At 36.8% G+C, this 26,717-nt stretch overlaps 1 protein-coding gene across 1 annotated transcript in view; it reads right to left on the bottom strand.

The window, feature by feature from the left end:
* The window catches only part of ADAMTS6 (ADAM metallopeptidase with thrombospondin type 1 motif 6), a 163,405-nt gene that overhangs the window by 94,922 nt on the left and 41,766 nt on the right, over positions 1 to 26,717 (bottom strand). Inside the window, exons 4-7 of the mRNA XM_081315567.1 lie at positions 20,722 to 20,890; positions 18,018 to 18,235; positions 15,737 to 15,820; positions 15,015 to 15,160 (exon numbers count right to left, since the gene is read on the bottom strand). Coding sequence (XP_081171693.1) covers positions 15,015 to 15,160; positions 15,737 to 15,820; positions 18,018 to 18,235; positions 20,722 to 20,890 — 617 coding nt within the window. The remainder of the gene's footprint in view (positions 1 to 15,014; positions 15,161 to 15,736; positions 15,821 to 18,017; positions 18,236 to 20,721; positions 20,891 to 26,717) is intronic.

Consider the following 26,717-nt stretch of genomic DNA (forward strand, 5'->3'; position numbering starts at 1 on the left):
GAAACTGCAGTTGTCAGACTGTAATCATTGTAATTATGTGCAGCCAGCTGGATTGTCAGCCTTCCAATCTAGTATTAACTACAAGCTACAATATGTTCATAGCCTCTGACCTGAGGCCATAGAGAGACCTTCTAGGAAGAAAAAGAGGTTATAGTGGATCTTTGTCATTTCTGGCCTTAAAAAACAGCTTATCATTTTGTTACGAAGTTATAGCCATATGCAGTGCTTTTTTTGTAAAACAAAAAGGTGGCGGAACTCACACATTGCATACAACCCGCCTTGCCTACCCCACAAGGTTCCATCCAAAAAAGGTGCCGGAACTCCGTTCTGAGCGTTCTATGAGGAAAAAAGCCCTGGCCATATGTCTGCAAAATATTAGTATTTCAACAGGAAAAACAATCACTATTCTAAATCTATTAAAACTATTCCTTCATAAGTACTTTAGAATATTGAGTGGTAATGTTTTATCTTAATATTTCACATTTTGCTTACTTTTTAATGTAAGTATTATCTAAAATAGCACCTTATTAAATAATACCTTAAAGAGATAATGACTGGCTGCTGATTAGTATGATTCATGGGTAACAGAATATCAGTGAATTACCTACAGTACCAGCTCATCCCCCACTTCCTTTTACTTTAAAACAAATCATATACATATAACATGGAGATTGTCCTGTTATGCTCTGAGTGCAGTGGACAAACATTTTAACCAAAAGCATTTTAACTTTAATAAATAACATATACAGAACAAACATTATAAACATTAGCTGTATATTTAATATCAACTATATTTGAGTCATGTAGTTCAAATGTTAGCAAACTAATGGTTTAAATTAACAGAGTAAAAGCTTTACAAATGCAAAAATGCTTGATATATTACAGTGAAACAGATAATGAACTCAAATATGAAAGTAGACTACCGAGTGTATGGAAGTTATAGGATAAATTAAAGAATTATGATTGGGAAACAAGTATTCCATCTCAGAAATAAAAAAAAGTTTTTTACTGGGTTTTTTTTTCAGATTCACCCTTTATTGTTATAAAAATTGATAAGAAATTACATGCAACTGAGCACTGGATACTACCTATGACAAAGAACAACACATTAAATAAAATAACATATTTTGCAATTGAGGTTTTTATATGGGAGCTGAGAATCCAAACCAGCATCAGCTCATTCTGACCTGCTACATTCATGCTGTTTGCTCCATGCTTGTGAATTGTTTCTACTACCTATCAAATAGTAGTAAATAGGGGTGCACAAAACATCCCCAATTTGAAAGATTCTGACCTTAATTTCATTATTATCAGTATTTCTAGCTTGAAAACAGATGAAGATAATTTATTTCACACTTTTAGAACAATGTTTCACAATCTTAGCAACTTTAATGTGTAGACTTCACTTCCCAGAATTCCCCAGCCAACATTTTGGCTGGAGAATTCTGATAGTTGAAGTTCAAACATCCTAAAGTTGCTGAGGTTGAGAAACACTGGTTTAGAATATTGCACCATCCTCCTTCTTGGTTTTAATTTTAGTTTTTTAAAAAAAAAATAATCAAACTTTTAACGCTAAGTTTTCCCAGTTGAAGCCAGGATGGTCTAAAACAGATTACAATTCTAAACAAACTGAACATTCAGTAATTAAAATGCATAATACTAAAATCAGAAAACAAAAGCATATCCCATACAATTAAAACATTTATGATGATAAATATATTTAAAATCAATATATTAAACAATTAAAACGCACAAAATAATAAAAGCATTTTAATCTAGTATCAAAAACCAAAACCCAATATAATTGGTATCCCAGCCACCCCCAAAAAGGTTCCCTCTAAAAAAAACCCTACTATGGTCCCATGCTATAAAAGGCTTTATAGACAAATGCCAACTGAAACCAGAAACAAATCAAGAATCAAGGAAGACTGGCAAGTCATAGTATTGATGTCCCAATCAATACTATTGTTTTATACTTTCCAAACCCTTGTCAAGCACAGTCACACATATAACTCAAGAAGTAACCATGGCATGCATTACTTTAATAAGATTATATTTATCTAGGTAGGACTATAACTGGTAGGTTTGTCAACCTAAACTGGTAAAAGATACTTAATATTACAAAGGTCACTGATGCTTCTACTGACAAAGATGAATTGAGAGTGTTTCAAAGCTGCAAACTTTATTCTTTAGAGGGAACCGTATCCATTTTAAAAAAAAAAGGTTGAACTCTACCCACATTGGTAGATGAATCATCCACTAACAACATCTATATTTTGTTCTGAGTAAATGACAGTTTGTTGGCCATTATCCAGTCCATTACTATGGCCATGTACTGATTCAGTATTTCCACTAATGATAGAGAGACTGAGATGTTGTCATCACTCACTGAAGATCTTCACTTCAAATTTCCAAAAGACCTTACTTAGCAGTTTCATGTAAATGTTAAACATGGGACATAAAAGAACTTTGAAGAACCCTATATTGTAAACACCTTAGACTTGAGCAGAAACCTTCTGTCAACATTTGTCCAGGAATGAATGAGCAGAACCACAACAAGAGAACATTTTCTGCTGTGGCGCTCACCCTCAGGAGCATTGTTCCCTGAAGATCAGACTTGCCCCAATCTGCTGGCCTTTCACAGATACTTAAAGACCTGGTTCTGTTGTTGAAACTGGGGCTATGATTGGTGAGGATGAGCCCATTTCTTGATTATATTGTTATTAATCTGACAAACTACTATCCTTGTTTTCTTGTATTTACTGTATACTTGTTAATCACTATTATCCCAATGACAGTGACAGTTCAGGTGATCTGGTTCTTTCCAAACCACAACTTTTCAAGAATCACTGCCGAGAAGCATATTACATGAACATTTAATTCACTTAATATGGTCCTCAGCAGAAATTTTTGGAAAATTGTGGATTGGAAGGAGCAGATCATCTGAATTGTCACTATCATTGGCAATAATGGTAGAAATTATTTAGCCTCTCTTTATATTATGGCAGATCAACTGCAGGCAGTAAAGTGTACGGTGGCTTTATGGTTTCACTTGCTATATACTTCCAAGTCCAAGAAAAACACCAAGAGAAAAAGCCCTGTTTGTTGGTCTTGCTTTCTGCTATAGACAGGGAAAGAAAGTACCTATGTTTACTAAATAAAGCATGGAAAATGTTGTAATGCCATCAAAATATGTTCTATTGAATGTGAATATATTCTACCACCTTGAATTCCTGAACAACATAAATAAAGTGAATAATACATTTTCACAAGAAATAAGTTAAATGTATAGCTACAGAGTCCATATATTTGAATATAAACATAGAATATGCCTGTTTATTTCCTAAATAACAACAAAATTCTTCAGTTTCCCTTCCCTTAAAGTATGACAGAAAGGGGATAGGAAGTATTTGTTTCCTAAATAACATTATCTTCAATTTATTTGTATGCCAATTTAGACTATGATTTGTTGAAAAAATAGAATCAAATTACAATATATGCTCTTATTTATTAAAACAAGGTTTACTCCAACCATTATTTTTTAAATATAATGATAAACTATAGTTTCTGTAAAATAGGAACCACATGTTTCTTATCTCTATTTTGAAACTCTGCCAGCTGAGTGGAAAAGCATGTCAGTTCAAAGTTTGTGCAATGTTATTCATATAATGTTAAATTTTGAACCAATGGCCCAGTTTGAATTCAGTTCTTAAATTAGCAAAGTGACAACTTTTTAAAAAATAGTCTGTTTGTGTGTTTGTTTGTATGTTGTGCTTATATTGAAAAGAAGTTCACATTTTTTTTTCTTCCCAGCATTTCCTGCAGTTGCAGGACCTGTATTTTGACAGGAATTGACACACTACTAGCTTGTTGCCCAAGCTTGATATTATGGGCTGAGAAAGACGGAGTGACTGGCCCAAAGTTACCCAGCTAGCTTTCATGCCTAAGGCAGGATTAGAATTCATAGTATCCTGTTTTGTAGCCTGGTGTCTTAACCACTAGACCAAATTGGTTCTTGAAAGTCACACAAAAATACCTCCCTTGTGTAGCATATATATGAGCTATTTTGCAATAAGCAACAATTGAAAGTTTGGGTTTATCTTTTCTATGATATCAACTTAATTTTTCCTTTTGTTTAATTATATTGGATAATTTATAAACTATGTACCCCAGTCTTGTGATAGTCCTTCAAGGCTAACCCTAGACAAGAAGCACAAACCAAAAATACTAACACTATCTTAGCTGTAAGATTATCATAACTTGCAAGTCTGAAAGTATCTTTTCCCATCCTTACTTTTATTCCCCAGACTTTCTTCATCCCCATCCTTCCTTTGCACTCAGATTTTGTTTATCAAACTATTGTCTAGGTTGTGCTTCTTTGTCCTGTTTCTCAAGGTCATTCTCACAACCCATTATATCTTGCAAAATATGCCAATGTTACTGTTTAGTTCTGATAGACGAGGACTCAGAGTGGTTTAACAAGGAATGAGTTTATTGAATACACAAAGTCAACTGCCAACTGTCAAATGTTGCAACCCTTTTATAGGGAAAGCGTTTGAACTGTAACCAATACAAACAGTCTCTTTTCCCGCTCCTTGGTTGTGGCGTCCAATGATTGCACCTTATTTTCCCGCTTTAAACCTTGCAAAGCTGCACTATGTTTGCAATCTCTTCCAAGGCCTATTGCTAACTATTTACATACATAACACCCCTTACCCCCCAGTTGATGTCATTTTCTTACAAAATCCCTTAGGTATTTTGGTGGCCTATGTATTCTGGACGGGTATCTGTTGCTTTGGCTATTAGGGACCCTTCTTTCTGGTTGACTGCTAGGCTGCAGGTTACTACTGGACCTGGGCTCCGGGTTACTGTCTACAGATGTACTGTCTTGAATAATAGGATGTGTTTGGGATTCAGTGGTCACTGGCCTACTTCGCAGGGGTATTTCCCAATCAATTGGACTGAATTGTTGTTGTTGGGCATCAGGGAATGAGTTATCATGCCCAACCCCCACAACGCTTTCAGGCCTAATGTTGTCTGTACTGTTTCCCCTTACTAATCCTTGGTCCCCCTCAGCAGGCACACACCCACTAGATCTTTTCCTCAGTTGGTCTATGTGTCTTTTACAAATCCTATTCCCTTCCCCCTCAATGATGTAAGATAGGGGACCCAAGATTTCAGTTACCACCCCTGGAATCCATTTGTCCCCTTGGGCGTAGTTCCTGGCCCAAATCAAGTCCCCCACTTCAAATGTTCTGTTAGGAATGTCAAATTCAATGTTTGGTTGGAGTCTGTCAGGATGTAATCTGTCCAACTTGGTCAATATTTTCCTGCCCCACCTCATTTCAGCTGGGCTTTTCCCTGTAGCCGAACAGGGGGTTGTGTGTTGAGCCAACAAGAACTCAGCTAGTCTCTGATGCCAGTCACCTCGAATGATTCTTTTAAGCGCGTCCTTCGTGGTCCTCACATTCCTTTCAGCCAATCCGTTGGTGGAGGGGTGGAAGGGTGCAGAAGTCTTGTGCTTAATCGAGTTGGCCTTGAGGAAATCCTGAAATTCAATAGATGTGAATTGTGGCCCATTATCAGACACTATTAAATCTGGCAACCCATGAGTGGCAAAGAGGCCCCTTAATGCCTGTATTGTTCTGCCTGCCGTTACTGAACTGACCGGTATTACTTCTAGCCATCTAGAGTAACTGTCGACCACTACAAGGAACGTTAACCCCTGGAAAGGTCCCGCGAAATCAATATGAATCCTGGACCAAGGATTCCTAGCTAGCTCCCATTTATGTGTGCGGATGTGTTGTTGTTCAGGCCTGGAGCGTTGGCACAGATGGCAATTGGCAACGCATTCCTCAATGTCGTGGTCCAATCCTGGCCACCACAAGTGACTCCTAGCCAGGGCCTTCATCCTTACTATTCCAGGGTGTCCCTCATGCAATTCAACTAGGATAGCTGATTTGTGGATTTCCGGAATTACTACACGAGTTCCCCAGAGTAAGCACCCCATATGAACTGATAGTTCATCTTTCCTTCTGAAAAATGGACTGTATTTTACGTCCGGGTTGGCGTTGGGCCAACCACTCATGGCCCAAGCCATTACTCTTCTTAAGATGAGGTCCTTATTGGTTGCCTCAGCAATGTCTTTTGCCGTTAATGGCAAATCAGGAATATCCTGTAGGGACATTATTTGTCCCACTGGGGCAGGGTCCTCCTCTGTTGTGCTAAGGGGCAATCTGCTAAGAGCGTCTGCATGACCCATGTCCTTACCTGGCCTGTATTGGAGGGAAAATGAGTATGCTGAGAGGAAAATGGACCACCTCAGCATCCTGGGTGACATAATCTGAGGAGTCTGTTTATCTGTGGTAAACAGTCCCAGCAAGGGTTTGTGGTCAGTCAGTATAGTAAAGTTCCTACCATACAGGTAATCGTGGAACTTCTTAACTCCTGCCACAATAGCTAATGCCTCCCTGTCTATTTGCGCATAGTTCCGCTCTGCCTTGGTTAGTGTGCGGGAGTAGTATGCAATGGGTCTTTGTATTCCTCGGTTGTCTAAGTGGCTGATTACCGCCCCTACGCCATAAGGCGAAGCATCGCATGCCAGGAAGATTGGTTTGTTTTCAATAAAGTGAGTCACAGTTGAATTACTGGAAAGGATGTCTTTTAGAGTTTGGAAACTCTCTTTGTGCTTGTTCTGCCATTGCCAAGGGGTCTTCTTATCTAGGAGTCTGTGCAGAGGTTCTGCAATGGCAGCCTTATGTGGCACAAAAGTGTGATAAAAATTTACCAAGCCTAGGAAGGCCTGTAGTTCTGCCTTGTTCCTTGGTTCAGGAGCCCCTTTTATTGCTTTGATTTTTTCAGGGGTAGGATGGACTCCACTTTTGTCAATCCTGAACCCCAAAAAATCAGTGGATTTAACCCCTATGCTACATTTTTCCTTTTTTAATTTTAACCCAGCCTTTCTAAATCTGCCCAGTACCTGTTCCAGCCGCTCTACTAACATTCCTTCATCTTTTCCAGCTATTAGGACATCATCAAAGTAAGGGCATACTCCAGGTATGCCCTTTAAGGTCCTCTCCATCACTTCTTGGAAGATGCCTGGAGCTGCTGCAATTCCAAATTGCAGCCTGTGGACTCGGAACGCCCCCTTGTGGGTAACAATTGTTTGTGCCTCTGCAGCCTCCTTGGAAACAGTTAACTGTAAGTACGCATGCGCCAAGTCGAGCTTGGCGAAGATGGCGGCGTCCTGGATCGTGGCGAGGACCTGCTTCACCGTCGGGACCGGGTAAGCATGTTTTTTCATCCCAATGTTGAGGGTGGCTTTATAGTCGGCGCAGATTCTCACATCCCCATTGGGTTTGAGGGGTGTGACAATCGGCGTCTCCCATAAACCGCCCTCAACAGGTTCTAAAACTCCGAGGCCTACAAGCCGGTCGAGCTCGGCCTCGATTTTTTCTTTTAAGGCAAAAGGTACTCTCCGGGCCTTTAGCCTGATCGGGTTTACTGAGGGGTCTAGGTTAAAGTTAATGGGGGGCCCTTTGTACTTGCCTAGAGATCCATCGAATACGTCTGCAAATTCTTTGCAGACGGATTCGAGGGTCTTATTTCTAATCACAGAATTTATTCCCCCTATCCAAATTCCTAGGGCTGGAAACCAATTAAGCCCTATTAAGCTGGTCCTATTCCCCTCCGTAACTACCAAATCTAAGACCCCCTTAAACCCCTTAAAATTTACTTTAAGGCTGGTCTTCCCTTTTACGATTATTGGACTTTTTTGGAAGTCCATTAATTGGATAGTTGTTGGTTTAAGTGGAATTCTTTTTCCACTTAGTTGTTCAATTTTCTCAAGGGTTTCAGTGGAAATTATCGACACTGAAGCCCCTGAGTCGATTTCCATTCTGCAAGGGACCCCTTGCAGAAGGACCGTGATTTTTAATTTTCCGTCCGGAAAATTGTGCCCCCTTCCCCGCCGTCTCCGATTGACGCGGGCCACCTCCCTTAGAGTTGGACTTTCCACCCGGGGTTCAGGGGTCTCCTTGCCACTAGCATTAGGGGTTACCTTACCCTCTGGCCACACATCGACTTCGTTCAGACGGGTGTCCCGACCGCGACTTCTGCAGATGGCCTGGATGTGGCCAGTCTTGCCGCAAGCCCTGCACTTGGCGGTACGAAATCGGCAGGAAGCGCGGGAATGGTTGCCGCCGCAGCTGCCGCATCGGTTCTGGGTTTCGTTGTCGCGTGGTCTGGTTGCGGTGTCCCGCCATGGTCGTTGTGCCCCGGTCGGTGGTCTTTGCGGTGTTGCGGTTTGTTGCCGGCGGCCTGGGTCAGGCCCCTCGCTTCTGAGTTGTTTTGGTGCCATCTTTCCGAATCGCCTGGAGACTTCGGCGATCTCTTCCTCCCACTGCTGATCCACCTCCCCGCAGTCCACATAGCCCTCTTGGTTAATTTCGGGTGCTGTCGCCATGCTACTGCGGGGGGGGTCGCGATACCCGGTTGACTCATACGTGAGGAGTTCGTCTAACACTTCCTGTAAATCGCCGGTAGGTTTGGCGATTATTCTATTCTGTAATTGTTCATCGCGTAAACCCAGCACGACTCTGTCCCTAATTCTAATCTCTAAATTGTCGTATTTGCAACGAACTGCTGCTTCCCGGACGGCAGCGACGAATTTCTGTATGGACTCCCCCGGTCTCTGATTCCTCTTCTCGAAGATGCGCCGCCAAAAGAGTTCGGACCTTCGGGGAGTAAAGTGAACTTTTAATTTTGCGAGGAGGTCGGCATAGGGCACGCTGGAGACTGGTTGAGGCTGGCACAGCCCGACAGCAACTCTGTAGACCGGTGTGCCGCAGATTGTCAAGAGTGCCGCCGCTTTTTTCCGGTCGTCGGTGATTCCGTTCACTAACAGGAATCCTTCGACCTGCCCGATGTATTCTTCCCAATCCTCGGGGAAGTTAGGGTCAAATTCCTTCAGTGACCCAATCTGCGCCATTCGGAGAATTTTTTTATTCTGCCGCGGCCGCTCGGTTGACTTGACACGTATTCGAATTCCGCCGCCTTTGCGCGACAATTCTGCCGATTCTCTGGTCTTCTGTCTATCCCATCCTCGTCGCCAGTTGTTTAGTTCTGATAGACGAGGACTCAGAGTGGTTTAACAAGGAATGAGTTTATTGAATACACAAAGTCAACTGCCAACTGTCAAATGTTGCAACCCTTTTATAGGGAAAGCGTTTGAACTGTAACCAATACAAACAGTCTCTTTTCCCGCTCCTTGGTTGTGGCGTCCAATGATTGCACCTTATTTTCCCGCTTTAAACCTTGCAAAGCTGCACTATGTTTGCAATCTCTTCCAAGGCCTATTGCTAACTATTTACATACATAACACCTACCATATTAAAAGCCAGAGATGGCGAAGATTTCGGCCTATTTGAAAGATCACTCGCAAGAACGCTATATTATGGAATGGAGAAAATGGATTGAGTTTATCCAGAATAAGTATAGGGTTAAGAAATTTTATGTAGCATTTGAATAAGTCTTCTTTCTTTTTTCTTCTTTTTTTTTTCTTTTAGTTTTTTTTTATATATATATATTTAATATTACTAAGGTTTGTTTTATCCTATATAAGCTAGAGAGTGATGGATTTTAGAGCTTATAGTTGTTAGTATATGATTGTTTATGATTGGTTTTCTTTTATATATACCTTGTATTTAGCTCTGGGAAGTCGGGGGGGGAGGGGGGGAGGGGGGAGAGGTAGGGGGGGAGGGTGAAGGGAGGGGGAGGGGGGGTTTTAAAGAAAAATTGTATGTTAAAACTTTTCAATAAAAAAAAAAAATAAAAGCCAGTATTTTATAGTGGTTGCAATGCTAGAGTGGTACTGGGAAGACCAAAATTCAATCCATCTTTACCCCCAGAAATTTTCTCTTTTTTTTTAGAAAAACTCCCTTTCTTTTATTAAATATTTTTTTAAATAATAAAAAAAGAAAAAAAAACACAAAACTATAAAAGAAAGCAAAAACCTAAAAAAGAAACAAAATCATACTAGGTGTATAGTCACATACATAGATATATATAAAGTTGTATAGTAAACTTTGCAATAAATGGAAACAGTAACTACAGACAAAATGTATATAATATTTTTTCCCAAATGGAATCAATTGTTGGACTGTAGAATTATTTAACTGAAGTATTAATTTTACTACTTCTCCATTTAATCAGGTATTTTTAAATAAATGTAAGTTAATCATTTCTGAAATATCATTTTCACTGTAAAAATATAATGTAAAGTCTACTGAACATACAAACAAAAAAAGCAAAAAGAGAAAGGAAAATGAGATATACACACACAAATGATGGTTATATAAAAAGATGTTTCGAAGTTAAAGAAAGCAAAACAGATTAATATATACATTTTAAAAAGGCATTCTAGCAGCCCCCGTCTCCTCCTATTTTTCCCAGCCACTAATTTTTATACTATGTTTTGGACAATGTTAATAGGTTTTGTTTAGATTATTTTTACTATTATTTTTTAAGCTCTGTTTTTCTTCAAATATCATATTTCAAGTGTCTGAATCTGCTTTGCTGTGTAACGTGTTGTATATAAGGAAACCATTTTTTTAAAACTTGGTTAGAGTTCTGCTGTGAATTTATATGGTGAATTTTTCCATTGACACCTATTTTTTAATTTCATTATTTTTATTGACAGCAAGTTTTCTGCTTTTCAATATTGTGCCCGATTGATTCTTAGCATGTACCATAATAAATTCTGGTGCTTTTCATTTATATTATCTGGAAACATATTTTGTAAAGTATTTGTGGTTATAGATCAATGTTATTTTTAGAACTGTCTGAATATTTTGATCTATTTTTTTCAAATAAATTTTAGTCTTTTTGTATCATTACCATCCAATAAAGTGTTCCTTTTTTGTTGTAGCATTTTCAGCAGATGTTTACTGAATATATCTGAATCAGATTCTGTCTTTGCCCAAGTGAGCTTGCAGGGTTGTTATTGGGGAAAATGTGAGGAGGCAGTGCTATGTATGCCACACTGAGCTCCGGAATAAAAGATGCAATATAAATATAACAGATAAACATATAATATTGGTCATTTAAACAAATATGTATTTGAATAAATTGGTGAACAAGGAGAACCATAGTAAAATTTATTACAGTAATAATTGTTTTAAATAATTTAATAAAACAGAAAAGTTGCAATTAATTTTATTACTGCTTTAGTTAGTAAATCTCATCTTCAACATAGTATTTCTCATACTTTACATACATATTAAAAAATTCCTATTTAAAACAATATCGTTCTTAATCCTCTAATTTGTATGTTCATAAATAATTCTATCATCCAGGTATGCTTTCAATCTTTCTTAAGTATAAGAAACCTCAAAATTAAATATATTAAGTACCATAAATTCTCAATGCAATGAATTGAAATTGGGCAAACTCTGGGAAGACAGGGGAGTCTGGCATGCCTTGGTCCATGGGGTCCATTTAGCGACTGAACAACAACCATAAATCCATCTTTTTTTAAAATCCCATTTATATCCCGCCCTTCTCCGAAGACTTAGGGCGGCTTACAATCTAAAGCACAATGTGCTTAGCAATAGCCTTCATTCTAGGTATATACCTGCTTATTAGGGCTTTCAGGGGGCCCCAAGCGGCATTTTTACAAAGTCAGCTTATTGCCCCCAACAACCTGGGTCCTCATTTTACCTACCTCGGAAGGATGGAAGGCTGACTCAACCTTGAGCCTGGTGGGATGCGAACCTGCACTAATTGCAGGCAGCTGGTGTTACTTAAGGAGGCATTAGCCCACTGTTCCACCATCTTAGCTTCAACAAGCATAGCAAAATCTAAACAATCTATTACAAAAAATTTTCTCCCAGTTTACCTCAAAGTTCCCAACCTTCCCAATTTTGTGGACCTTTGGGGGGGGAAGAGGGGATGGTTCTGTGCAAGCTGCTGGAAAGCGTGCATCCGCAGCTACATTTGTATGAGCGGCGTGCATGCACACCCATCACTCACACAAATGAAGTGCTTGTGCACACGCTGGACCATTGTTCACACAAGTGGGGATGAGGGTGCACACATGGTCACCCATTGTTTCCGTGGCCCGGTTGCAAACAATTCATGGCCCACTAGTGCGTCGTGGCCCAGAGATTGGGACCCCGGTTTACCTAACACCAGCACTGCATTTTTAAATGATTCACAAAAGCATTTTTATATTCTAAATATCTGTATTTAGAAATTAGTCTCATTGATTTTAATAGAATTTAATCTCAGAAAATATGCCTAGAATTATTAAGTTTATTAAGTATTCTAAGAAGCATCAGAAAATATTGTTGTTCTCTTTTTTCTGTAATGGAAGACACGATTTAAGAAAAATTGATGCCAATATTTCCCCTTTTAATTACCAGCCTCCAAAGTTAGTTTTCCCAATTATAGAAGCTATGATATTGGGCTACCTGAAAACAAGAAGCTCCTTGGAAATAATTATCCTTGAGGAAGTTATCATATTCCACACATTGAATATTTACACCAATGATGAATCTAAATATAATTTCTTCAATCATAAGCATATGAATTGCTCTCATATCATAATATGCACAGTATAAAATACTAAGAACTTTATTATAAATGTTACACATTAAAGTAGAGACCCTAAAAGTAAGATAAAAAAGAATACTTGAAAACAAAAATTAGACCTGTTCATTAGGTCTAAACCAGGGGTGTCAAACTCAATTTCATTGAGGGCCGCATCAGCATTGCGGTTGCCCTCAGGGGGCCGGGTGGGTATGGCCTGGGTGGGCATGGCCTACTGGGTGGGTGTGGCTAGAGTGCATATGGCCTACTGGATGGGCGTGGCCAGCTCTACATCGTTCGCATCAAGGGTGCCTATGGGGGCCTGGGCAGGAGTGGGACAGATCTGAGGGTCTATGGCAGGAGGAGGGTCTCTGGGCCAGGGCCAAGGCAGCGGGGGCCGTTCCCTCACTGTTTCCAGGATGGCTTCGCGGGCCACATGAAACCACTTCGCGGGCCGGATCCGGCCCCCGGGCCTTGTGTTTGACATGTCTGGTCTAAACATTAGATTAAAACTATCAATTAGCTGACAAAATGAAACTATTTTATAGAAATGAAACTAAACAATGCCCTCAGAGTATAGTATTATTCTTGAACAAAGGCTTTTGTAACAGAAAAGGCTAAATACCATGGAAGGTGAGCCAGTTCTTATTAGCTGTGAGCTCTGGAATAGTAATTCTTAAATTAAGTAGCCCGCCCACTTAGATATCACTGATCTTGAATAAATATGCCTTTCTCGTCCACAATAAAATAAAACAACTTGCTAGCCCCTTCCATGAGCCATGTACGTGTTATTTGTCTTGTCTTAGAAGAAAAATCATATCCTGGGAGAGAGTGGAGGGACCTGAGGAAGAAAGGTTATACAACTAAAAATATAATGGTAGTGTAAGAGAACACCCAGGTAGATAATCCCAGTGTACAATAACATTGCCATTCTGCATTTAAAGATCTTTCTGAATAATTATGACACAAAGTGCATGTTTGTAAACTAGTGGAAAGTACAGAGAAAAATAAATTCAATTCTAAAAATTCATGTACATATTGATAATAATTGCGATATATGTCCTGGCAAACCATGACAATAGGAGATAAGACAAAACCTAAGAATCAAGGCAAGAATTTTACTGGAAAATAGGCTCTTCCTTTTGGCAGTAAAACTGCCAACTCAGTGATCCCATGAGAAGTAGATAGATATATAAGTGTGTATATAACATTTAATAGATACAACATCTACAATATTCTAAAAATTTCCATTCATTTGCAGGCTCTGTTGTTGAATTAATGCAGTTTTCTGAAATGGTCATAGTTTAAAAACATTTAAGAGCCTCTGAACAACTTCCTGGAAAGTTGTTCTAAGAATATCATGTACATAATTTATTTATAACAAGAAAATGATAACAGCTTGGTTGACTTTATACAACTCAATAATTACAAGTTATTTGTCTACTATTGTTCTCCACATTTTTTATTTTCAATAAATGTTTAAAAAGTTTTGAAAATAGAGCCAAAAACTGTATGCTTGATCGTTTCACGCTGATTAAAATAAACAAGACACATTGATTTTATCATGAATTCCCTCAGTAAAACAAAATTATTTTAGTGATGTTCATGAACACATAGAATATATGTGATAGCCGGACAACCAGAACTGCAAATATCAGATATTTTGCTACTGGTGGCAGCAAAGAGCAACAAAATTTTTTGCTGGTATCTGTTGGTCACCTGTATATTTTCAACCAGATTGGATTATATTAACAGATGTAAGGTAATGCAACAAAAGCTGGATATGAATCTCAGAAGCTGATTGAACTATTTCAGGCAAGTAATTTTCTTTTGGCCTACCCACAAAGTAACTGTGAGGTCAAAATTGTATAATTTTTATTTATGTGTGTCTGAGCTTTGTGATAAAAACATGATCAGTAAATTAAAAAATTATCTTGAAGTTTGAGAACTAAAGAGGACTGATGTCTTGTTTCTCTCAGCAGTCAGCCATAAGCCATGTGTACAAAACAAAAGCTTTCTTCCATTGATATATCCCATGACCTAAAACGTGTTTGATAGATATATCTATAAGGTGATTCCAAAAATCAAAATTACAAAAAAGATAGAAGAATGCACAACTTTCAGAATTCCATGCACAGGAACTTATTAGGATCCTGCTCTCGATTTGTTCTAAAATAAAAAGTCTAAAATACTTTTAAAAGCATTAAACATACAATTCTATTATTTCATTTCATATGCAGTAGGCTTTATACTTTATCTATTACTGATGGAAATGTATGCTCTATTGTTGAATATTGTATTACTATGTCAGTATAAGCAATATTTTCATCTTGATGTGATTACTACAAATACTTATACTTTAGCTTTTTTAAAAAACACAAATAAGTGAGAAACAGAAAGGAGAAAAAAAAATCAATGAATCATACCTAGTAATAAGGACTGCATTATCATGGTGGGCAATTCCATTTTCTGGAATGGTGTTTCCATCACTTTGGTGAGACAGAATGGATTTCTGCCACTTACAGAAGCTATCAAGGGACTTGTCTGCATGGTGATTTATCTCCAAGTTTGGCTGCAATACAACATGCATACCAGAAATGTTCCAAACAAGTTACTAGGGTCAGCGGTTAAGACTTCTGAAGTCTAACTATGATCTGTATTTAGAAGCAGTGATTTCTAGGAATAATTTCTTCTTGCCAATTTTTATCACTGTTAAATCTGTCTTACAGTATGTTTTGTGCATGCATCTTAAAGATTTAATTTAATTTCAAACTTCAAAATGATTTTGCCAGAAGGATTATAGATTTAGTTTAATATTTATCTTTTCCTCTCTTACAGCAAGTACTTATATGCAGAGGAAAGTGCTATTTAGAAGGTTTTTACAATTTCAAAATTCAAGAACAAAGAACAAGTTATGACAATACTTTAGAACTCCAATCTTCCACTTATGTAATTTTCATGATATTCAATTGAACTGATATTCAATTATTTACATAATACTTTCCTAATCTCTTCAAATTTAAAATAATGCAGATGACGCTTGGTAATGGTAGTGTTACCCTTAAACATTTTTTCCAAACAATATTTAGCCATATTTTATTATATTTAATTTGCATTACTTATATTTTAGACATCTGAACTTGCTTACCTGATCTTCTGTGAGGACAATTAAACGAGTCACTATAATATTCACAACGTTTCCTAGGCTGGAATCACGGTAAAGTTTGGCAACCTGACCTCCAGAAAAGAAGAAAAGACATAAAGTCAGACAAATAAAAACCTGCTAGCTTTGAAAGATATCTCATGTCTTTTAGTTTTTTTTATTTTTAAAAAAAATATTTTTAATTGTATGATAAGGTGTAGGTAATATAGTATATTATTTGAGTATAGTGGTATTTATCCAGTATAAACTGTACATTATTAACACTCTAAGAATTAGGTAACTTAAATCTTGAAAGATAAGGGAAAAAGTTCATATTAATATTAACTATGGTACTCCCCCTGAAATGTTACATTAAGTTTTGAGATATCCTTTAAAGAATCTGGTGCTGCTAAGAATTTTTTTTTCAAACAGTGTTCCATTTTACTTTTGCAAGAAAAGATAAATTTGGCTACAATAAATTATGTTTCAACCACCTCCCATATAGATTAGTATAATGTGCTCTATATCTGGCTGCCCTTGAGAAAAGCAACTAATGTAAAATGATGTGCCTAAATTGTTTTCTCATATTTACTTTGTTTACAATATTATATTGATGTCCTAAAAGTCACTATCCACATATTCTAAACACAAATTAGTCCTTACATGAAAGAATGTATGGAGGATTAGGCTGATGTGGGTTACACATCCCCTCTAAAATTCTTTGCAATATACATCTACAAGAACGATTAAAAGGTACCAATCCATTAAAAAAATGTAATAGTGAAGTAGTCAACTGAAACTGAAACACCACACAATTTGATTTTTAAATAACTACTTTAACAACGTGCCTGAAAGTGGTTTTACTTGATAAAAGCCCATGGAGAAGCAGAAGCACTAACTCAGAAGTTGGCATCTGTGCAGTTTATTTAGTCCTCTCCAAGAGAAAAGCACTAAGGCTATTGCCCTCCTAACTACCTAGAGCAGGGGTGTCAAACTCAATTTCATTGAGGGCCGCATCAGCATTGCGGTTGCCCTCAGGGGGCCGGGTGGGTGTGACCTGGGTGGGCGTGGCCTACTGGGTGGGCGTGGCTAGAGTGTGTATGGCCTACTGGGTGGGCGTGGCCAGCTCTACATCGTTCGCATCAAGGGTGCCTATGGGGGCCTGGGCAGGAGTGGGACAGATCTGAGGGTCTCTGGCAGAAGGAGGGTCTCAGGGCCAGGGCAGTGGGGGCCGTTCCCTCACTGTTTCCAGGATGGCTTCGCAGCCCGCATGAAACCACTTCGCGGGCCGGATCTGGCCCCCGGGCCTTGTGTTTGACATGTCTGACCTAGAGTGAAGTACACTGTCCAGATGGAACAAACTGACTGGTGATTTGGTCCCATGTAAACAGATGACGCATTTATTAAAACAGAAGAAGCAAATTTATTATGTGGACGCTTTTGCTACTGGAAAAGTAGATGCCAGTGTGGTGGTTATAGCCTATTAACTGAACTGGTAGCAAATTTAAGGAGTGGGGTAGCAGTAATCTTTTCAGATCAAAGTCAATCATTTGTGACTCGGTCATTCAGTTAATAGATACTGCCCTGGCCGCAGAACTAAAATATCACTGAGAATCAGTTTACTCTAGTGGTTAAGGTGCTGGCCTAGGATCCAGGAAATCATGACTTCTAGTCCCACCTTAAGTCATGAAAAATCAGCTGGGCCAGTCACTTTTTCTCAACCCATCCCATCTAATAGGGTTTTTGTTCCAGGAAAAATAGGAAGAGGAAAAAGTATTGATTTGTTCGCCACCTTGAGTTTTATAAACAATAATAAAGAAAGAATAAAAATTAAATCAATCAATAAAATAAAAATTGCCTAAAAATACCTGTAACTACAGGTAGCTCTCAACATAAGAATGTAATGGAGCCTGCCCATTACAGCTGTAAGTTGTGATAGTTATAAAGAGGGTTAGCCATGTGATTCAACTTTATGAGCTTTGTTGAGTAGTTGTTAAGTAAAAGTCATGGTCATTAAGCAAAACCAATGGTAACTTCAAACAGAACTACCTTTATTGTATCTAAAAGACTGCATTTGGTGCATTGCTAGCACGATTGGTTCATATTTCATAGCCATTTTCCAAAGAAGTAAATAACATACTTCACTGACAACTGGGATACATTCTTAGAAAAAAGTAACTGAAAAAATAACACCTTTACTAATATATTCTTATATTTTAAATCTAATAACATTACAATCTGCAGTGTTAAAATAAGTTGCGTGAATATGTAAAGGGATAAAACTTACAATATTCATAACACTCAAAATATAATGTTCAATATCTTTGCGCCCATGGTATCCCACCATCATTTTGTCTGCTACTACCAGCGTCTCCACAAAACGTTCAGTGCTTATTGATCTCTTCAATCGATGATGATTGTTCAAAGTCTGATTAACTGGCAGAAGAGATGGAAAAGCAACAGTATTGTTCAAACACCAAGGTTTACCGCTTCCCATGAGTTCTTCTAGGAATCAAAATAATTAGTGACATTATTGAGTGTTCTTTTATTATTTATTTATCTATTTTATGTTATATAACATGCATACATATATATGTATTTTTAAATTATTTTGTTCCAATTTCTTCAACAAGTTGATATTTTATTTAGCATAGGAAAAATTTAAAAATTAAACCATAACACAAATTATACAAATTAGGAATTTTAAAAATTAAAAACACTAGATAACCTGATTTGGTATAAAAAGTTATACTTGCCATAACTATTCTCAAATACTTTATTATAAAAGGGGATAAATAAAGGTAAAGGTAAAGGTTGCCCTGCACATGCGTGCTAGTTGTTTCCAACTCTAGGGGCCAGTGCTCATCTCTGTTTCAAAGCCAAAGAGCCAGCGCTTGTCCGAGGACGTCTCCGTGGTCATGTGGCCGGCATAACTAGATGCCAAAGGCGCACGGAACGCTGTTACCTTCCCACCGTAGTGGTCCCTATTTTTCTACTTGCATTTTTATGTGCTTTCGAACTGCTAGGTTGGCAGAAGCTGGGACGAGTAACAGGTGCTCACTCTGTTACACAGCACTCAGGATTCGACCCGCCAAACTGCCGATCTTCTGATCGACAAGCTCAGCGTCCTAACCCACTGAGCCACCACGTCCCTTTTTAAAAGGGGATAACATAAGTATAAATGGTGATGATGCAATGGTTAGAATGCAGTATTTCAGGCTAACTCTGCCCACAACCAGGAGTTTGATCCTGACCGATTCAAGGTTGACTCAGCCTTCCACCCTTCCAAGGCTGGAAAAATCAGGACCCAGATTGTGGCAATATTCTGACATTTGTAAACTGCTCAGGGAGTGCTGTAAAGCAGCATTCCCCAACTTTTCCGGGACTGGTGGACCAGCGGAGATGACGGCAGCAGTGGGAGGGAGAGGGATGGTTTCATGTGCATGTGCATGCTGCTTTTATAAATGGAACTGCGCGCACACGCACATACACTTGCCCACCACTTCCGCAGCCCAGTTTCCAACGGGCTGCGGACTGGCAAAGGGCTGCGGACTGGGGTATGGGGACCCTTGCTATAAAGCAATATGGAGCAGTATATAAGTCTAAGTGCTATTGCTATTGTTATTATTCACTAATGTGATATTCACATAGAAATGTAGAACTGCATAGTTAAAACTTATTATTTGCAAACGCAAATTTTGGATACTTGTGTTGGGCTGAAATTTGGAATGTTTCCAATGTTTTGGAAAGTTCTGAATGTTTCTCAAGCACGTTGCATATAAATTCTTACCTTAACTTGAAAATCTAAATTGATCATATTGACCTATTGGTTATATGTGAATTATTCCATTATTAAATCAAACCTACTTTTCCAATATAATGTTGCTTTAATTTATACTGAACATAAAAATAGAAAAATATTTGTGTGAAAAATAAGTATGTATCAGCATGTTAATTACTCTATTCAGATATCAGTACTATAAACATTTCTATTAAGGAAAATGCTTCTAGAAGCTATAAAATAGTTTTGTACTTCTTCCAAAATATGTGCTGCATTTCTTTAAAATTAAACATATTGATTCTATTTTTATTTATTAATTAAATTTAGATGCTGCCCATCTCATTGTTATAGCAACTCTGGGTGCCTTACAATATAATAAAAAGGTGAAAAAGATTACAAAATAGCTAAAATTAAGAGGATTAAATAAAAAAAACTAAAAACCAAGAAGATAGGCAGTATGGGAGAGTGGATCTTCTCTCTACTCCATCAGCCACCCCAATATAGCAAACCCTTATTGGGGACCCAGGTCAACCAGCAGAATCAGGTTTTAAGGCTCTTCCGGAGGCCAGTAATGTGAGGGTGGACCTCACCTCTAGTGAGAGACTATTCCAAAGGATAGGGGCCACAGCAAAAAAAGACTCTTCTCATCACTGAAGTGAGTGGGATGGGCTAGTCCCATTGAGATGAGATAGCTCCAGAGGTACTCTGGACCCATGCCATAAAAGCTTTAAAGATAATGACCAATAACTTGAACTGGACCTGAAAGCAAACTGCTAACCAGTGCAGCTCACACAACGCTGGTGTTATATGTGCCACTTCAGGGACCTCCAGAACTAATCTTTATCTGAAACTGATAAACCTATTCCTCTGGGGATCTGAATTTGATTCTGATAAGAAAGTCTTTAGTTGAGAAACCTACAAACAAATGTACAGCTTGAACTGATAAGGAATTTCCTATTGATAATGCATAGGGCTTTCTATTTGAGAACAATTTAGCTGCTTTAATAGAAGCCGAACCGGTAGCAGTATTTTGGATTTTTGCTTTTAGTATTTTCTCTGCAGGTTCATGATATTCTTGGAAAAAAGTAGTACCACAAAACAAACTATAATAAAATATACATTGTATTTTCCTTTGAATGAAAAATAAAAATAGCTAGGTATTTTTTCACAATTGTTAATGAAATTATTACTGGAATTTTGACCTATTTACCTGAAATATCGCAATGGGTATGATCATAGAAGAACTGATGATACAGTGAAGATTTTTTATAAATTACATGTGGATGACCAACTTCAAAATGAAAATTATCAGACTGTTCACTTGTGTTCCTTAAAGGTTCAATAAAATATTCTTCATCTTCTGTAGCAATTATACCATGCTTAAGGAAAAAAGAAAAGATGTATCTAAAAGTTATCCAAAAATATAAAAATGCATAAAACATATATTTTAATATACTAATTTAGTCTCCCAGTTAAGCTAAAGTTTTTAATTTCAATAAAACATTTCAATATGAAAGCAAGCATTTAGAATGCTATTAATAAGCGCAAAAATATGCATGCATAATTAGCACTCAATTTGAAGATTCATATATATCTCCCTTGGACATATATATTCTCCTATAGAAAAAGTTGTGCATTTCCACCTGTTTAGACATAAAAGTTTATATAATACACAGCTTTCAATTTTGTACAGGCATGGCAAAATTTAAGTATGAACTATGAAAACAGCAAACAAATTGAAATTACATCATTGCCATCCTTAATAATTAGATCCAAAGAAAATATTAACATGCAGATATTATAGTGGCATATACTATAGATGACGGGTGTCAAACTAGCTGCATCAAGTGATGTGTCGCAACATATCGTGACTTTTTTCACATTGCCAGAGCTGAGGTGGGTGCAGCCTCTGCATGATGCAACCGGTCCAAGGGCTGGTAGTTTGACATCCCTACTATAGATCATTTATTATAATATACCATAAAAGATTAAGTCTCCAAGCTGAACTCAAGTCTAGGTGACTTGGATACAAGCAATACTATGGAAGTGTTTTGCAATTATCTTCTTCCAAGATGCTTTCCAACTTCCCATACTAGCCTACATTTTAGTATTGCCTCATCCAAATACAAACCAGGCTGGACCATGCTTACTGTAACTTCCAAACTCAGATAATGTCAGTCAAAGACTTTCACCAAATTAAAATTAATATATTAAAATAGCTACAATTATAGCACAGTCATAAGATACCGTAAATATTTGAATTACAAAAGTATTCAATGTATTAAGAAGAAAAATGTATTGTTTTGACCGAACAAAAACTACCAAAATTATTCATGTTATTTAGACTGCTTATAGAAACTGTTCAAATTCCAATCACAACTGCTGCACAAACCAGCACATCATCAAAATAGAGATGTAATCCTCAATTTCTACAATAAACTGATAATCAATTTATTTTATTACTTGTTTAGATTTGACTGTTACTGTTTGAGTGTTATAGCGGAAATACATTAAGCATATCAAATACCTAAAATTCATCTTAGAACTTTCACTGATAAACACAGAACATAAAAATAACAGGAAAATCATGAAAGCCATTACTTCAGTTTAGCTTTTGACGTAGAAATGAAAAGTAAAGAATGTTTTGGCTTGTTCAAGAATATATTTCAATGGTCTTCTCTTTCAATTAATTCATAGGACTAACAAATGCAGAACACATTAAGAATTACTGAACCAAAAAAATCAACCTCCCTGTAAGAAACACATATGGATACTATATTAAAACCCATCACTAGAACAAAACAGTATATTCTTTCTTTAAAAGCATAAATACATTGCAAAATAAAATAAGTACTTATGAATGTGTCAAAGGAAAATACTGAAAAAACTAAAAACTATGGGTATATGATGCAGTTTATGAAAACAATCCTAGTTGTTTCTTTGACTATAATTTATATTTTATGCTGAATAACTTAGTCATCTGAATGTTTAACCAATTTATCTTTAAAAAGATAATAATCTTGTATTCTAGTTTTCATTTTGGCTCATTTGTTAATTTCTTTTTTACTTGATGTCCCAATACTATTGCGCAAGCTGCCTCAAGTTATCGCATACAAATTGATAAATGAAACAAAACCCAACCCAAGTTGCCACCTGTAGTGACCACTTCCAAGTCTCACTTGTAGATACTAAATGAGGACTATCTGTATAACACCAACTGCCTGCAATTAGTGCAGGTTCGCATCCCACCAGGCTCAAGGTTGACTCAGCCTTCCATCCTTCCGAGGTAGGTAAAATGAGGACCCAGATTGTTGGGGGCAATTAAGCTGACTTTGTAATAATGCCGCTTGGGGTGTGTGTGAAAGCCCTAATAAGCAGGCATATACATAGAATGAAGGCTACTGCTAAGCTTGTAAGCCGCCCTGAGTCTTCGGAGAAGAGCGGGATATAAATGGAATTAAAAAAAAATAAAAAAATAATAATTCATAGGGCAACCTCTGATAGAAAGAGTTGCCTCTTTCTCTCAGCTCCACAACTTTCACCAATTCATGACAGACGGAGAAGAGGTCCCCTAAAATGAAGATTTTCTTATACCCCTGAGGAATCTTGTTTATTTAAAGAGACGTTCCTCTTTTTTCCCTCTCCCCAGCCTTTTCCAATTAATACAGGGAATGATTAAAATTCGCTGAAGGAAAAAGTTACAGATAAATTAGCACTCTTTAACTGAATATGTTTATGCATTAAGATATGGGGTTTTAAAATAAAATTATCCAATCTACTCACACAGATAGAAAAATAAATCCTATCTATACAGACCTTTATTTATTCTATTAGGATAATTAATTGAGTACTGACAACTAACAGAACAGCTGCTCTGTACAAGAGCCACACAACCAAGCACACAGAGATCTGCTCTGAATAAAAATTCATCGTGAACTACAGTTTATGGTTAAGTGTGAAATCATTGCAATAAAACTTTTTTTTAACCTCACAGAAATGTTAGGAGGCAAGTGAGATCATTTATATTATGCCAAGATCAGTGAAAATGAGGTCTGAAGAGAAATTAGCCCCATTTTCCTAAAAGTAGAAAACACAAATATCACAAACTAAAATATGACTGGGAAGATTGTGATGTCTTAAGTTTATTTCTCAACTTTAAGAAGTGTGGATCTCAACTGCCAGCATTCCTCCAGTCAACAAGCTTACTGTGGAAATTCTGGAAACTGAAGTCCACACATCTTAAAAAACTGTTGACAAACACCACTAATTGATTGCATGTTACAGTAATGTTACTGGAAATCAAGAAATGACTATTTAGAGAATGGCAGGTATCTCCTAAAACCAGTCCTGTCCTTCAAAATGGTTGCACATTATGATTGGCCACAAAAAGGCCACATACTTTTTATATTCACTTTTTTTTCGTAAGGAAAGCCTATTATTTATTTATTTCTATCCCGCCTTTATTGCATAAATAACTCAAGGTTGCAAATATATCCAATACACCTTCCTTCTCTTATTTTCCCCACAACAACAACTCTGTGAGAGGGTTGGACTTAGAGAGAATGACTGGCCCAAAGTCACCCAGCCGGTTTTCATGACTAAGGCAAGACTAGAACCCAAGAATTTCCTAGTTTCTAGCCTGGAGCTTTAACCACTACACCAAAACTTTTCTCTATTTAAAAAAAACCCCATCAGATTATCTATTCCTCTTTTATTTAACTTCTTGAATGTATTGAGCTATAATTCCAGAATTCCCAGTCCTCTTCCTTTTTCCCCTTTACATACAATGATTCAAAATTCATAAATATATAGTGTGCCATTTGACTGGTATTTTTGTCATTAGAATAGAAAAATGAATTCTTTATTAATCTTGCCTGTGTATTGTATATTCCATACTTATTTCATGGCCCTTAGGAAGGGTCTGTAAAGATGCATCTTCTTCTTCAGGCTAGTAAACTTAAAGCGTCCACTTCATTGGAATTGTTGCTTTGAAAAGTAATTCAAGAGAAATTTAATAAAGCTGCAACTATGCTGATCAGTGTTGCAAAAGAATAAGGATTAATGAAAAATAGAGAGAAACCTAATTCTAACATTTTGGAATCATAATGAGTAATCCTATTTGTAGAAAATTTATGAAAGTTTAAGAGACCTATATGCAAACCAACCATGATTGTCTCACATTATGGATGATACTTAGATTTACTACAGTAATAAGCAGTGGTCATTCTCCAAACATGGTTCTCTTTTACCATTTTCTAACCAAGTGCTTTACAGTTATTTTTAGATTTGAATTATAGTACAACTGTACAAGTCTATTTCCATATAAGACTCACTCCTGAAATAACACAGAATTGTGACAGCAAATTATCACTTACAAAAAATACAGCTTATCCTTGGATTATCCCTTTGGCTGTGATTTATTACCACTAATACTGAAAAAACGGTTATTTTCATTCCCAGTTTGCATGTTTTTAGGCCAAAGAGTTGTGCCAACAGATTTGCTAGTATTAGGAAATTGCATTGTGCAGTTCATAAGAGGAGCTTATACTACTTTCTCCATAAAAAGTTTCTGTCCAATAAAAACATCTGTAAAATTATACAGATGTTGCCAATGTGATATAGGCATTTCAGATGTTTTCACTGAACATCTGACCACATCAGCTGGAAGCCAGAATTGATCCACATAGAAAAGACCTACTGAAAGTGAAAAATAATGTAATAATGACTATACCACACCAGAAATTTATGAAACTTTTATCTAAATTCTTACTGCAGGCAAACTATTTAGCTACAGTGGATGTTTTATTTGCACACCATTTTGAACTGCTGGGAGTCCTAACGGAATACCTGTACAAATTGAATGAAAGGAATAATAGCATAGTGTTTGAAATGTCCCTGAATACATACATACATACACACATACATACATACACACATACAAACATACAGACAGACATACGATCACCACATAAAACTATATGAACCATTTTGAATTTTCAATATTTCTATAGAAATATGACCTAAAAACATGATCTGTACTCAATACATTCTAAAACTAGAGAAAGAGAACCCAGTTAAACAAATAAGTTGAAAGCATTATATTGGTTCATTTATTTATTTATGAAAGTCTCGTCACTCATTCATTCATTCAATCCACATTCATTCAATAGTCATTCATTCCTATCTCTATCTCTTCTTGTTTACAATGGACTCCGTCAGTACCCCATTCCTAGTACATTCAGTCTACTTTTCTCTGTCTCTCATTAATAACTACTCTTACTATACATAGCCATTTTTGTTATTTTTGATAAACATTCATTCATTGCAATCATGTACTGCCCACTATTGTTCTATCAGCATTTACAATCTTAACCTCTCTCAAAAGGAAATAGCGTGTAGGTGTGTATTGTTAAGTTTATTCCTAGATACACTGATGCATCTACTTACTCTAGTTCTTTGGCATTTGTATATAATTTGCAAATGTTCACTCCAAAAACCTATCAAACCTAGCCCCTTGTCTTTGAAACATTAATTTTAATTTCCATGAACTTCATCATATATCCTGTTTAAAATTTGCTATCAGGTTTTCAGCCAACAATGTGGCACTACCTGCATACAAAAGGACAATATATTTACAAACATCTCTTTATCACAAGTATTCTTTAAATAGTTATCAATAAATATGTTAAACAACCAACAGGACATCATACATCATTAATTTACTCCCTGTTCAATATTGAATATAAGTGTTTATTTATTTTCACACATGCTTTATTTCCCTCCTATACAGTTCTTACTACATTCTGCAACCAAACGTTTAAAAAATAATGTATTAATAAGATTAGACAAATAATTTAAAGTAATCACACACAAAAATTAAGAAACAAAAAACAAACCAAAATATAATCAACTACTAATAAAATGAAAGTAAATTGTTTATCAAAAAACTTTTGATAATTCAGTTCCCCTTCCCTTCCATTTATCTTCCCAACTGCTAACCATTCCCAAATATTAGTCCTGTATTGCATATAGTACATAGTGTAGTTATTTCATATATTGTCATTAGTCTCTTAATTTTACAATTAAAGAACTGCAATATGTTGTAAAGAAAGGAGCCATTTCAGATTAAATTAAATTATACTTCTCTTGTAAGTATATAATATCACTTTTGCTATTTCTGTATGTTCTCCACTTTTGGTATCCCAA

Source organism: Vipera berus (assembly GCF_964194415.1).
Source record: "Vipera berus genome assembly, chromosome: 2".
Taxonomy (NCBI): Eukaryota; Metazoa; Chordata; class Lepidosauria; order Squamata; family Viperidae; genus Vipera; species Vipera berus.